The 14645-nt window shown below is 47.3% G+C and overlaps 1 protein-coding gene across 2 annotated transcripts in view; it reads right to left on the bottom strand.

Annotated features, from left to right (window-relative positions):
- Positions 1-1895: 1895 nt before the first annotated feature.
- Positions 1896-14645, bottom strand: part of C1QTNF12 (C1q and TNF related 12) — a 36936-nt gene continuing 24186 nt past the window's right edge. For both annotated transcript variants that reach the window (XM_053400784.1, XM_053400785.1), the window contains 4 exons: positions 10906-11014; positions 10514-10604; positions 4729-4807; positions 1896-3217 (listed from right to left, as the gene is read on the bottom strand). In XM_053400784.1, the coding sequence (XP_053256759.1) occupies positions 3119-3217; positions 4729-4807; positions 10514-10604; positions 10906-11014 (378 nt within the window). In that variant the 3' untranslated portion in view covers positions 1896-3118. The remainder of the gene's footprint in view (positions 3218-4728; positions 4808-10513; positions 10605-10905; positions 11015-14645) is intronic.

Genomic DNA, 14645 nt, shown 5'->3' with positions numbered 1-14645 from the left:
AGAGGGAATTACACTTCCCATGACCCCATTCTGAGGCCACCACCTCAGGTGATGCCTTCACCTAGCGGGCTGAAACATGAAGGAACCCAATGTACTTTCTGTTGGGACTCCCCACCTAGCTGCAGATCCTTTTCCTGACCCTCCTGAGACTGAACAAGCAGAAGCAACGAGTCTGTGCCCAACCCCATCATTGGAGATGCAGTGTGTGTTTAGCAGGCCTCCTTTCCTTCATCCCTCCTTGGGAACTGGGGTGGACAAATCCTTCCATTTTGGTTTCTCATTTCCCCATCTCAAGTGGTCCATTTCTGCATTTTTAAAAAGTCTTCTCAAAAACTTGTTTGTGTTGTAGTGGGCATGTTCTTTAATCCACCCATATATATTTTTGTTGGGACGTGGATGGCGCTGTGGGTTAAACTACAGAGCCTTGGACTTGCTAATCAGAAGGTCGGTGGTTCGAATCCCTGTGACAGGGTGAGCTCCCGTTGCTTGATCGGTCCCTGCTCCTGCCAACCTAGCAGTTTGAAAGCACGTCAAAGTGCAAGTAGATAAATAGGTACCGCTCCGGTAGGAAGGTAAATGGCGTTTCCGTGCGCTGCTCTGGTTTCGCCAGAAGCAGCTTAGTCATGCTGACCACATAACCCGGAAGCTGTACGCCGGCTCCCTCGGCCAGTAAAGCAAGATGAGACCCGCAACCCCAGAGTCATCCACGACTAGACCTAATGGTCAGGGGTCCCTTTACCTTTATATATTTTTGGTATGCTATTTTGCTGAACGCAGGTGTTTCCGCAAGCTGTTTTCCTTAATAGGATGTGTTTTGTGATGCTACTTCCCCCAATACATGCAATTTTTCTTTTCTTTTCTTTTTTTGGTTTGAGAACCGCACCACAAAATTCAGAGATTTTAAAAGGATAGCCGTGATTTTACATGTTGTTTTGGAAAGTGCAAACCAGGTAGGTGCACATCAAAATGTAAAACGAGCCAAATTTATCTCTTCCCACTTCAGAGGAGGCAAACACGAGTTTACGTTCTGGAAACAGGGCCCTGCTGAGAAGCCAGGAAGAGGCAGGAAAAGCTGGCCTGCTATAACACACATACACACCCCGTCTCCCCCAGTCTGCTGGCTAATGTAAAAGCTTTGCTGAACCAGCACCAGGTCGTTGCTGGACAGCTCCCCTGCTGGACATCTCTCCTGCCAGTACCAGGCTGCTAAATCCATCCCTGCCCACTGCTGACATCTCATAAAATCATAGAGTTGGAAGGGACCCCAAGCTGCCCCTTATGGGGATTGAACCCACGAACTTGGTGTTAACAGCACCACGCTCTAACCAACTGAGCTATCCAGCAGGATCCTGCCCTGCTCAAAGTGGGCAGGTGTGGACTGTTTAAATCACTACCTGCTTCCCACACAGGGAGGGCAGAGAAGTGTATCGACGAGGTTAGGAGGCGAAAGAGAGCTCATCATACGGATGCAGAGGGGGGAAATGGATTTGTAACACTTTTTCCTGCCCTAATGGGGTTACTTTGAAACGCAACAAAAGGCCTGGGGGGTGATTCTTAAACAGTCGGGGTGGGGGAGCTTTTTAAGGTGCAGGCTGGGTGTTGATGGTTAAGTCCACAGTTGCATGTCAAAGTCTCTGGAAAGAAATTAGCGGAAATCTGCCAGCTGCCGTGACGATGCTTGAGCCCAAACACATCCTTTCTGTCTCTTCGGGAGGCTGTGCTTGGTGAGAGCGTGTCCCCCTTCTCTTTCCCCCCGGAGCGGCAAAATCCCGTCAGAAATCACTCTGGCGACGTCACACCAATTACAAATAGCTCCAGTCTTGCCTTCCTCGGCCTTTGCATATAGTGAGGCTGGGCACTTGCGGTCAAGCACAGATAATTTAAATAATATACAGTTCTCTTCTCAATTATAATAATTATTAAACTGTTTTTCAACTCAGCCAGAGCCAGCACACAAACACACATACACACAAACACACAAGCCAACAACGATCACTTGAAAGCAGGGCTGGAATGTCAACAAAATTCAGGGATGTGGTGAAGATGGAGAATTTGAAGGATGAATGGATGAAACCCCATTCTGAAAGTGGGGACTCCTTCATCAGCTTTTCCTGCGACTCACAACCCACCTGTTAGAATAACTTTGCAGCTATTCCATTCGTTTTGGGTTGTGTCCAATGCTAGTTGGACTCAGAGTAGACTCATTGACAGTAACGGGATGCTTCAGTCCATTCATTTCAATGGGTCTGTTCTGAGTGGGACATCATAGGCTACAACCATATAGCTGGATCCTTTGCTTCCTTTGGGAAGGTCTAAGTGGTTCACAGGAGGGGCCTGCATAGGTTCCCTGCCAGGAACAGATTTTTTACAAAAAAAACCCACCAATTGATGTCCAGAGAGAGTAACTGGTCCAAGGGACTTAGTTGCTCTCCATCAATTTTTTGTGGGACATGCTTTTGCATCTGCAACGGGAAGGCTGATTAAAAAACGGTTCGGCATTAAATTGCAAGAAACTTTTTAGGCCTTTTTTTTTTTTTAAAGGAAACCAATTAGGTAGGGTGGAATCAGAAAACAGGAATCCTTTCAGAAGGGAGTCTGCTGTTTCTCAAATCATGCTGGGGGCTGCAACAAGGACCTTCTACACGCAAAGCAGGTGCTCTGCTTTGGAGCCACCTTTGTTTTTCTTATGCCTTCAGAGACCCACTTACCCACAGTTCACCAAGCCCGCCCCCCCCCCCAGTTCAGATGAGAGTTAGATGTCCTTGGAAGGTTGGTCTTTTCAAAAACAAAACGCTGTATCCCGAAGCAAAAGCAAAGTTTTGGATCTCAGAGCCGAGGTCGAGGAAGTGAAGGTGTCCTGTGAATATATTGTACTGGGAATGAAATAGATCTGGTCTTTTAGGTTCAGTGGCAAGAACTGTTCTCCTCCCGTGATTTTTGTCTTGAATTATTGCTATGCCGTGGGGAGAAGGGAAAGTATTGTTTGCGTCACTCAGCTGGAGAAGCCTAACGGCAAAGAGAAGGTGATTCCCTGGGACAGAGGTGGCAAAGAACGGACAGGCAGGTCCTCAGCTGCATCTTCATCCCCCTGCCCCCCTGCGTCGAGGATCGTCCGGGATTAGACTCCCACCAGCATCCCCATGAAATCGGATCCGTTCTGAATGGTGACAGGGGCACCAGCGCTGTTGTCAACAAAGATGGAAGTGTATTGTCCAGGCTGCACCACAAGGGAAAAGAAGAAGAAATAAGAATAAGAATAAGAATTTATTATTTATACCCCGCCCATCTGGCTGGGTTTCCCCAGCCACTCTGGGCGGCTTCCAACAAAGTATTAAAATACAGTAGTCTGTTAAACACTAAAAGAGGGCTGCCTTCAGATGTCTTCTAAAAGTCTGGTAGTTGTTGTTCTCTTTAACATCTGGTGGGAGGGTGTTCCACAGGGCGGGTGCCACTACCGAGAAGGCCCTCTGCCTGGTTCCCTGTAACTTTGCTTCTCGCAGTGAGGAAACCACCAGAAGGCCCTCAGCACTGGACCTTAGCATCTGGGCAGAACGATGGAGGTGGGGACGCTCCTTCAGGTATACTGGACCGAGGCCGTTTAGGGCTTTAAAGGTCAGCACCAACACTTTGAATTGTGCTCGGAAACATACTGGGAGCCAATGTACAAAGCTACAAGAGAACCACAAGCCCAGGAGTCGCCAGTTTGTTTCCAGGACTGGTTGAAGGTGCTCCCATTAGCGTTCAAAGCCAGTGTTTCCCAAACTTGGACTACAATTCCCATCGTCCCTACCTAGCTGGCAGGGGGAATGATGGGAATTGTAGTCCAAAAACAGCTGGAGACCCAGGTTTGGGGAACACTGCCCTGAGCTATTCAGGGATGAAATACCCAAAAGACCTGCTCCTTCCCTACAGACCTTCTTGGGTGCTGAGATCAGCACAGGCCGCCTTCTTGCTTGTTCGGCCACCCTCAGGAGTTGGTGGGGGTGGCAGACCAGGAAAGGGCCTTCTCTGTGGAAGGTTGTGGGGCTCCCTCCCCTCCATGACAAAGCACGCTTTGGCTTTCGACACTTGAGGCTCATGTTTTTAGGACCCATCTTATTTCTATAATTTGCAGCTGTTTTACAGCGTTTTCAGAATTTTAATTGTAATCTGCCCTGAGACAAAATAAAACCTAATAATGGAGATGCTGGGGATTGAACCCAGGACCTTCTGCATGCAGAGGAGATGCCCTACCACTGAGCTATGGTTCTTCCCACCTGCCGAACCTGTTGCATAAAAATGGTGGCCCCAGGGGCGGGAGTCTGTCTCAATTCACTGATGCTCTTTATAGGCTACATTACCGCCAGCTCTAAAAGGTCAAGGTAAAATGACCCCTGACTATTAGGTCCAGTTGTGGGCAACTCTGGGGTTGTGGCGCTCATCTCCCTTTATTGGCCGAGGGAGCCAGTGTACAGCTTCTGGGTCATGTGGCCAGCATGACTAAGCCGCTTCTGGTGAACCAGAGCAGCGCACAGAAACGCCGTTTACCTTCCCGCGTGCTTTCGAACTGCTAGGTTGGCAGGAGCAGGGACCGAGCAACGGGAGCTCACTCCGTCGCGGGGATTCGAACCGCCGACCTTCTGATCGGCAAGTCCTAGGCTCTTTGGTTTAACCCACAGTGCCACCCGCGTCAATTCACTGGTTCTCTTTATAGGCTACATTACCGCCAGCTCTACAACCCCCTTATACCTGCAGCTGCAGCAATCCGTGGACATAAACGGTGAAGATCTTGCTGTTGCTTTCCAGACCAGCAATAACTTCCAAAGACCTACAAGGTGCAAAAGAAAGGGAGACAGATGTTCACAGACCAGAGTCATAGCTTGGCATAGCACGGTGGCTGAGAAGTGGGGTATCACAAGCTCAAATTCCGCAAGATCTCCATCATTTATAAGGACATAAGAAGACCCTGCAGGATCAGGCCAATGGCCCATATAGTCCATTTATTCTCACAGTGGCTAGCCAGATGCCTGCAAGTAGGCCCTGAAAAGAAGAGCACTCTCCCCTTCTGCCATTTCCAGAAATTGGCATTTTTTGCCTTTGACCACAGAGGCAGAGCATAATCATCAAGGCCAATAGCCATTCGTAGCTTCAACCTCCTAGAATTTGTCCAGTCCTCTTTTCAAGCACCCAAGTTAGCGGTCTCCTCTTCCTCCTGTGGAAGTGAGTTCCGCAGGTTATCTATGTACTGCCTGAAGAAGCACTTCCTTTCCTCTGTCCCAAAGCTTCCAACATTCAGCTTCTGTTGGGATGTCCACGAGTTCCAGCGTTATGAGAGAAGGAGGAAACACTTTCCCCTGTCCCCTTTCTGCATGCTGAGCATAATTTTATAAACTTCTGCCATGTCACCTTTTAGTTGCCTTTCCTCTAAACTTAAAAACAACAACCCCAAATGCATCAACGTTTCCTCATAGGGGAATTGTTCCACCCCCTTGATCATTTGGGTTGCCCCTCCAGTTACAGTATGCTCTCATTCTTTCCTCTGTGGTTTCCACCAGCTTGCAAAGCCAGGTGTATTAGCAAGCTGGCCCTAACTTTACTCTGCACCTTTACCCATGAGTAAGCCCCACTGAACACAGTACCAGTTTGCTTCCGGTTGTACAGTGGTACCTCAGGTTACATACGCTTCAGGTTACAGACTCTGCTAACCCAGAAATATTACCTCGGGTTAAGAACTTTGCTTCAGGATGAGAACAGAAATCGTCCTCTGGCAGTGCGGCGGCAGCAGGAGGTCCCATTAGCTAAAGTGGACCTCCAGAACGAATTAAGTACTTAACCCAAGGTACCACTGTATATGCATAGGAATGGGCTATTTTAAAGTTTTGTTCAACTTCCTCCGAATTAGCTTGGGAAAAAATGACTGTGTGGGAAACCTCTGGCCCTGTACCTTTGCTGAACTACAACTCTCCTTATCCCTCTGGCCGCTGGCCATGCCTGCTGGAATTTGTAGTGTGGCAACATCTGGAGAACCAGAGGTTCCCCACACAGTCAGTTTTGGAAGATAATTTGGAGGAAATGGAGCAAAACGAAATGGAGATGTTTCAGCAACAAACACATTAATTTAAATTTCTTCCATCCATCCCTGGGTTCTAAGGTAGATGACTAACCAAGTAAAAAAATGATGGGTTGTAGCCAAATAAGTTCTGCTCAGAGCATACCTGTTGAAATGAATGAACCTAAGTTAAACGTGACCCTTAATGTTAACCTAAGTTAGACGTGACCATTAATAATGTCAGACACGCGTCCATTGAAATTAATGACCACAGCCAACTTAGGGTCTACTTTGAGGAGGGTGTAGTTGTGTACAACAGAAAAGGTCTAGTCTGAGGAGGATTAAAGTTGGCTGCAACCCCTAAATTAGCCGCGCTGGTTCATTTCAATGGATCTACTCTGAGTAGGGCCGACGTTGGCTACAAACCCCCATGTTTACGACATGCTCTTCGCTCTCAGCAGTTTTGCCAGCTGATGGCTCGTTTGGGCTTGCTCTCCTACCAACATTGCAACAGGTCTCATGCCCTCCGGAGGCAGGTTGCCCCACCCTGCAGGTGCAAGCGAAGCCCTAATAAAGGGGCACTGCCAGGTTGGGCAGGTGGTAGAGGCATGCCCCGAGCCAGCCGATGCCCTGGTCTCGTCATGTTTCATAAGAGGTGAGGCAACCCGAGGGAACGGAAACCATCGCCTCACTCCACTGCTCCCAGTTTCCACAGCCGCCATGCCAAAAACCAACTCCAACGTTCACCTGAATCCACCCCTATCCAGAGACGGTCCAAGAGCAACAGCCCCCTGACTTGCCGGAGGCTCTCTTCCACCTCTGTTTCAGCAACTGGAGTAGCCTTTACAAGCATGGCCAATTGCTCCAAAGCTGAAGAAGAGCTTGGTGGGTAGGCCACCTGTCCAACATCTCCTGATAGGGCCGGGAAATATTCACATCTGAAACCCCAGAGGGTCTATTGAGCATCTTTTACATTATGTTTCATATTGCCCATTGTATGATTCACCCAGAGCTAAATTAGTTTCCCCTTTTCAGATCGCCTTAGAAGGGCAACCGGATGATTCGAAAATCAAATAGTTTTGGCAGATGTCAAAATGTGCATCAGCTATAGGGTGACACTATTTGTACTAGCACAAGAAAGGTAAGAGCAACTTTTCTGGTTTGTGCAAGTGCCAAAGCCCAGGGATGCTGACTAGAAGGAACGTTCCTAAATTTTGGACATTGTAGATTTGTCCTGGTCTGGTGGCATGCAATGTCTTTAGTTTTGTAGCTGTGTGATTTCTGCTCATACTGTATTGTGACGGGCCACCGGGCTATAAACAATAAAATTGTTTTTTTTTAACTAAGCTAGTGTTTATCTTCACACCAGTGTGGTGCAGTGATTGGAGTGTTGGACTAGGACCTGGGAGACCAGGGCTCAAATCCCCAAGCAGCCATGAAACTCACTGGGTGGCTGTTAAGTTGTGGGTGAACATATCAGAAACACAGCGATTCTTCAAACAGCTCTTGTTTATTCACAGGCCAGAACAGAACTGAACTGAAGGGTTCAGTCAGCCTGCTTATATAGAGCTCCAGTACAACGTAACTGTAGCAACTTTCTAAAACTATCCAATCACTGAACGTCGCTTTCGATCCCTTATTTGCATAACTATCTACAGTATCCCCCTGCTGGCCCAGGGTGAGAACTTCAGTACATAACAGTGGCCTTGGGCCTGGTGCAGCCTCTCAGCCTAACCTACCTCACGTGGTTGTTGTGAGGACAAAATGGGGAGGAAGAAGGGAACCATGTACACACCACCTCAAGTTCCTTGTGGGATAGAAATGCGAAAAATGAAAATAAACTTGGTGGAACTGTGCACTGAAGTGCATATAAGGGAACATGGTATACAAATATGCATTATATATGGGGAAATGGCTTGCAAAACAAAAATCTGTGTATTTGGCAAAGCTGCATACGAAAAGGGATACATTAGGAGAAATTCTCACAAAACAGCAGATGAATTTTCATGCGGGGCTTCTTTTAAAAAGGCAAGAGGAAATGTGGAGAACTGACTGTAAGACTGGAAAAATGAGAAAACGAAATGGGACACATCCTCTCTTCCCTAATTAGGCATTTTGGCCCTTGTTCAAAACGTATCTGTTCACCCAGATTTTCCCCATGGAAAACATCAACTGGCTGCGTTGATGTATTAAGCTCCTGGTTTGCGGTGGATTTTGTGTCCATGTTATGAATGCAATTTATTGCTGACTCTATGTTCTTCCCTGCTGAGGTATCTGCCAAACTATCAGGTTCGAGGGGTTTCTGCCATCTCCCAGCACCCACTGCTACCAATAACAACAACTTGCAAGCTCCATGGCGTCTTTTGGGAAAGCCAACGAAGTCTATGAACGAGGCCTGGTCTGGTTTTTTTTTAATTCTTCAGCATTCCACACCTTCTTCACTGTTCTTCCAATAAAAGTGTTTAAATTAGAACTTTAACAGCGAGATCGGTTCCATCTGAGTCACGAAGGGGGGGGGGCTTTGGCACAGCCGCGTTCCCAAACCTTTCTTCCAGCTCCACTTTTTGGCTTCTGTGGGGTTTCAAGAGTTGCCAGCAGAGACCCGTTCAGAGGACATTTTCCCCACTTTTGTTTTGACAGAGTTGTGGCGAGTGTGGGAGACAAAGAACAAATCAGGAAAGAGAAAGGGCCCAAGATTGTTTGGGGGCAAGGAAAGCATGGGGGTGTTTTAGAAAGGGCTGGGGGAACACCACTGCCCTCTGCCGAATGAACTGCAGATCTCTAAGCTATTCCAACGAGGCCTACTGAGGAGACACAGCCCTTTCAACGAGGTCTATTGAGGAGCTGCAGGCCTTCGGAAGAGCTGTGGATGGTTGCCATGGGAGACAGGTCTGAATGCACAAGACTGCCATATTTTTGTGCACGGCAGCCATTCCGACCCCCGAATGCTCCAGAATGAGTCAACTTCCAAAGAACCATCCAAAACAAAGATGGCGGCCGTGGGCCAGGGTTAGCCATGAACCCTGGAGAAGAGAAGATGAAGGGGAGACCACGAGAGGATTGAAGGGTTGTCCTGAGGAAAATCGAGCAGGTGCGTTTTCTGTCGCTCCAGCGCAAAGGGGTGGAAAGGGCAGGAAAGTCAATTTCGGCTTAAAGATAGGAGCAGCTCCTCACTGATAAGAGCGGTGAAACAGAGTGCTTTGCTCTGCTTCACTGAAGGTTTTTATGCAGAAACTGGTTAGTCAGGGAAGCAGCATGGAGAAGAAGGCTATTAAGCATGATATCTATGTTCTGCCTTCTTTGTTGGAAGCAAGATGTCTACTTGCTGGCATTCACAAGTAGGGAGAGTTGCTGTTGCACTCAGGTTGGCAGGAAGCATTTGGTTGGCAGGGTGTTAGACTAGATGGGCTTTTGGTCTGATCCAGCAGGCTTTAGTTATGTTCTTAATTTCCATGGGCCCTGTTTTGGTGGGGTTTCCTGTAGGTATCTGGATGAACACTGAGAGAACAGGATGCCTGACCCCAATGGGCCATTGGCCTCATCCAGCAGAGCTTTTCTCATTATAGTGGTGCCTCGCAAGACGAAATTAATTCGTTCTGCGAGTTTTTTCGTCTTGCGAATTTTTCGTCTTGCGAAGCACGGAACTGCACCTCTTCAAGCAATGCACCCTGGGTATCAACGGTTTTAAGAAAAAGGAAACAAACTTGCAAGACATTTTCGTCTTGCGAAGCAAGCCCATAGGGAAATTCGTCTTGCGAAGCAACTCAAAAAAACGAAAAACTCTTTCGTCTTGCGAGTTTTTCGTCTTACGAGGCATTCGTCTTGCGAGGTCCCACTGTATCTTAGTTGCCTCCAGCATTGAAGATCTTGCGCCCAGCAGAGGGTGGAGCAAAAGGACCTCCAATTTCCCTTTTGACTCCTATTATTGAATCCTATTCATAATGTGCTGGTGTTATTCTGACAAGCATAAGTTGAGACTCAAGTGTATTTCAGGGAGGAAAGAATGGCTGGTCTGTTGCTATTGTTGTTGTTCTTATTGTTACTTCAATTATCCATTGAGAAAGAAGCCTTAGATTAGGCCTGCCATAAAGATGCTAGATGCTGGAACAAGGATGGGGGACCCTTTTTCATCCCAAGGGCTGCATTCCCTTCTGGGGGTCACATGCCAGTGGTAGGCGGAGCCAGAGGTAAAAGTGGGCAGAGCAGTGGATTTTAAAATGACCTTTGTGCAGTAGGCTGGTTTCAACACCCACCCCTCTCTTGCAGGCATGAGTTCAGAGTTCAAGGACATGTTCCAGCCAGGCAAAGGTGCTCAAGGAAGGTACAAAGCAGGGCTGGGGAGAAACCTAGCTGGGGAGGGTGTGTGGCCTGGGGAGAGTCCTGAGAGCCAGACACAGAGAGCTGGAAGACCACATTCGGACAACGGTCCAAAGGTTCCCCACCTGTGTCCTGAGATGGTATTGCAGCAGCATCCCAGGGACTTACGTGTTGCGATGACAGAGGGATTCAATGCAGATCAGCACCCGGACGTTGTCTCTTGCTCGAAGCTGTAGTTTACTTTTCAGCTCACTGTGGTCTTGGAGAAAAAGAAAAGGAAGGAGGGTATATAATGAATATAGAGATGTGTGCACAGAAATTAGCCTTGGATGCAAATTTAACATCGACATTTTTCGCCCCACCCCCTTCTGCCTCTGGCATGTGGCCCTTGGAAGGTTGCCCAGAAGCAAATTTGGCCCCTCGGGCATAAATAAGGTCCCTGTGTTAGAGGAACCAGCTTCCATAGGGTTAGATTTGACCTTCTTTTTTCAAGACCGTACCGGCTGTGAAACGAAGGCAAAAGGACATGTTATCTGCCAGCAGCAAGAGTTCCCACTCACCAATGTGGACATTAGCCGAAAACTGATAAATGCCAGATATAGATGCTGTAAATCTCCCGGTGGTTAAGTTCAAACCAGATCCCCGGAGGAAGGCTCCTTTGGCCGAAGGCTAGGGAGAAAAAGAACACCGTCACAAATCCAACAAGACCCTGGCCACCGCCTCCATTGCTCCCCTTCTCTCTATTTCATAACACACGGAAGCTTTCTTGTGTTGTGTCTTTGACTTTAAACATCACCAGACCACTTTACATTCAAGAATCGCAGGGTTGTATCCACCTTAAGTTTAACATTTAATCTTTTCCCCCAGTTAAGCCTTTCACCAAAAATGGCACCATTCGTCTCGTTTGTCCACTGTAACAAAATCATAACATCCGTAACACCAAGTAATCACATAAGAATCAGAAGGCTGTAGAGTCAGAAGAGTCATCTAGTCCAACCCTACGCAATGCAAGAATCTTTTTTGCCCAAAGTGTGTCTCGAACCGATAGTCTCACGCTCTACCAACTGAGCTATCCCAGAAACGTGGTTGTGACGTTATTCCACCCGGCTCATTTCATTGCAAAGAAAACACAATGCAAATGTGGGGTTGAGGCAGGGAACCATAATCAATTATGTGGCATTTGATGATCATGTTCACCCAATTGACTTCCTTTCCGGATGTAGGACGAACAAGTATACATTGGCCATTTCTGCTCCCGTTTCTGTTTTGGCAAAATTCTCCAACATCCCTCTATGCACACATCCCTAGCCCTACCGAATCACTTTCTTCTGCGCCATTGGGGAGGGCTTAGCGGCCTTTGTTTTTCTTTGCCTTCATCTCTACAGTTTTTTGGGGGGGACAGACCGAGGAGGCCTAAAGAGCGCTCCCCACCTCCCACCCCGGGTTTAGCTGCTGCCATGCAAGGGAGAGGACTCCAGTTGCAAAGCTGGCAGGAAAGATTATCGGACTTAGCCTAAAATAAACTCAGTGCGGGTGTTTATTGTTATCTTTGGCTCCTGCGGTGTGGGTTTGGCTCAAGTCAGGGAGGAGGAGAAAATTAGCTTTAATGTGCCAAGGAAAGAAAAAGCCCATTAATTGGAGGTTCTGCTGTTGCTGCAACATCAGAATTTGGGTGGTGTTTTTTTTCAGGAGAGAGAGAAAGCTGGTTTTACCTAGGTAACTTTATTACTATTAGTAATTATTGTTACTGTTAATAATATTTATTATTACTATTAATATTAATATTTTAATTGTTGTTACTACTACTACTACTACTAATAATAATATTGTAATTGTTGTTACTACTACTACTACTAATAATAATATTTATGATGATGATGACGATTATATGGTGTTTGGCCCAAGGGTCCCAGCATATTAATACAACAACATTAAGGGTAAAAAAATAATATACAATAGATCCTCCATCAGATAAGACTGCAATCCTAATGGGCATGTCGTCGGCCACTGTGAGAAGATGTTGAACTAGATGGCCCATTGGCCTGATTCAGCTGCAGGGCTTTTCATACGTTCTTATGGATGAGCATGACAGATGTAGGTCCATTAATTTCGGTGGCTCTATCTCTGAGAAGGACTTAGTGGGATGTGGCCCATCGTAAAAGGATGGATAAAACACAGCTAAAATCCACAAAACTGGCAGATATATGTAATATATTTATCAATACAAATCAGATAAAATGAGTGGGTCGCTTGAGTTAGCTCAACAGCTACAGAGCTAGAGCAAACCTACATAGAATCATAGAATTGTAGAGTTGGAAGGGACCCTGAGATCATCCATTCCAACCCCCCGCAATGCAAAACTATACAGCTGTCCCATACAGGGATCGAACCTGCAGCCTTGGCATTATCAGCACTATGATGTGTCTGTTGGAAGGCTGTACCACTTTGGAGAGTAGGACGGTAGAGAGCAATATCAAGCCAAAGGCCATGCATAAGACAGCTTTGATTCTTCTCAGTTGCTCATTTGACACCCCTAGTATATGGTATGGGGCCTTCCTCTCCCCTTTTCAAATTTGTGTGTGTGTGTGTGTGTGTCCCCCTCCAATCTGTTAGGCACAAGCTGCCAACCCATTTTTGGCAGCTCTCTTCCTTACCCCCTTTCGTTAAAAGCAATTAAACTAAAACGGAGGCAGCGACTTAATTCCTCCGAAACCGCGGACTTGAAATGGAAGGCAATTTTCCGGCACCAGTAAATTACCGCTTGATAAAACATTCCTGTTTCTTCACGTCTGTCTCTCTCTCTCTCTCTCTCTCTCTCTCTCTCTCTCTCTCTCTCTCTCTGCAGCTTCGCCATTCTCTCCCTCTCTGTCTCTTGCAGAATGAAAGGAAGTCGGCACAGTGCTCCCATTCCTTATGAGGACTTGAGCTCGGCAGGAGAGCATCTGCTTCACCAGAAGCATGAAGATATAATAACAGCCTAAGCAGAGCCCTGCTGGATCAGGCCAAAGGTCCATTGAGTCCAACATCCTGCTCTCAGGTTGGCCAACCACAGGCTCATTATGGGAAGCCCTCAAGCAGAAACTCAAGAGCTCTCCCCACTTGCGATTCCCAGCCACTGGTGTCCTGCAGCATCCTGCCTCCATCAGTAGCGGGAGAACATAACCATCGTGGCTATTAGCCATTGGTAGCCATTGAATCAGAGAATCAGAGAGTTGGAAGGGACACCAAGGGTCATCTAGTCCAACCCCCTGCAATGTTGGCATCTCAGCTAAAGCATCCATGGCAGGTGGCCGCCCAACCTCTGCTTAAAAACCTCCAAGGAAGTGTCATGTGACAAAGACACATGAAAGCAGAAGCAGCAAAGCAGGCTGGGAAGTGCTGGGACTGCACAATCATTTGGGCCTACTAAAGTTATTCAGGCCAGCCGCTAACGGTTGAGTCACTCTGACATGTGTCTCATTCTCCTTATAAGTAGCAGCCATTTTCTCTGTGTGTCCTCTGTAAGATTTCAGTTAGTGTCAGTCTGCCTCAGTTTTGAGCACAGTCAGTATGTAATCTGAGTCAAACAGTTTGGAACCATGTTGTTTATGAAGAAGTTTATTTTAACTCAGTAAAGCTCTTATTCTTCCACTTAAAAACTCTGCATTATTAATTCATGCAGCGCGTCAGGAAGGAGAGTCCACCACGTCCCAAGGGAGACCATTCCACTGTCAAACAGCTCATACTGTCCGACTTTAGTCGGAATCTCCTTTCTTGTAACTCGAAGCCATGGGTTCGAGTCTTACCCTCCAGGGCAGGAGAAAACAAGCTTGCTCCATCTTCCATGTGACAGCCCTTGAGATATTCATAGATGGCTATCATCTCTCCTCTCAGTCTCCTCTTTCCCTATGCTAAACATACCCATGTCCTTCACAAATTTGTCTAATCCTCTAGTAAAGATACCCAGGAGAAGAATGATGAATGAGAGCCCTGACAGATTAGACCCAAACTAGGGCACTGGCTCCTGGGGCCCGAGGCACTACAGACCCACATTTTTTTTTTAAGGGGCTGGGCCCCCTCAATATTCAGAGGGACCCACGCATGACATCAGGATTTTGTGTCAGGCCCCCTCAATTGTCCAGAGAAGTTGGCACCTCTGGGCCCAACACAGAACACAGCCCAGCACCGTGTTCCCAGTGGCCAACCAGACGGCCCTCTGGGAACCCCACAAGCAGGGCTGGAGCACATCAGGTCTCTCTCCCCACTTCTGATTCCCAAGGACTTTGCGTTCAGTCTGCAGATACACCCAAAGACAGAGGTG

Source organism: Podarcis raffonei, chromosome 8, assembly GCF_027172205.1.
Source record: "Podarcis raffonei isolate rPodRaf1 chromosome 8, rPodRaf1.pri, whole genome shotgun sequence".
Classification (NCBI taxonomy): Eukaryota; Metazoa; Chordata; class Lepidosauria; order Squamata; family Lacertidae; genus Podarcis; species Podarcis raffonei.
Note: the sequence above shows the minus strand (reverse complement) of the source record. Positions and strands in the feature narration are given on the sequence as shown.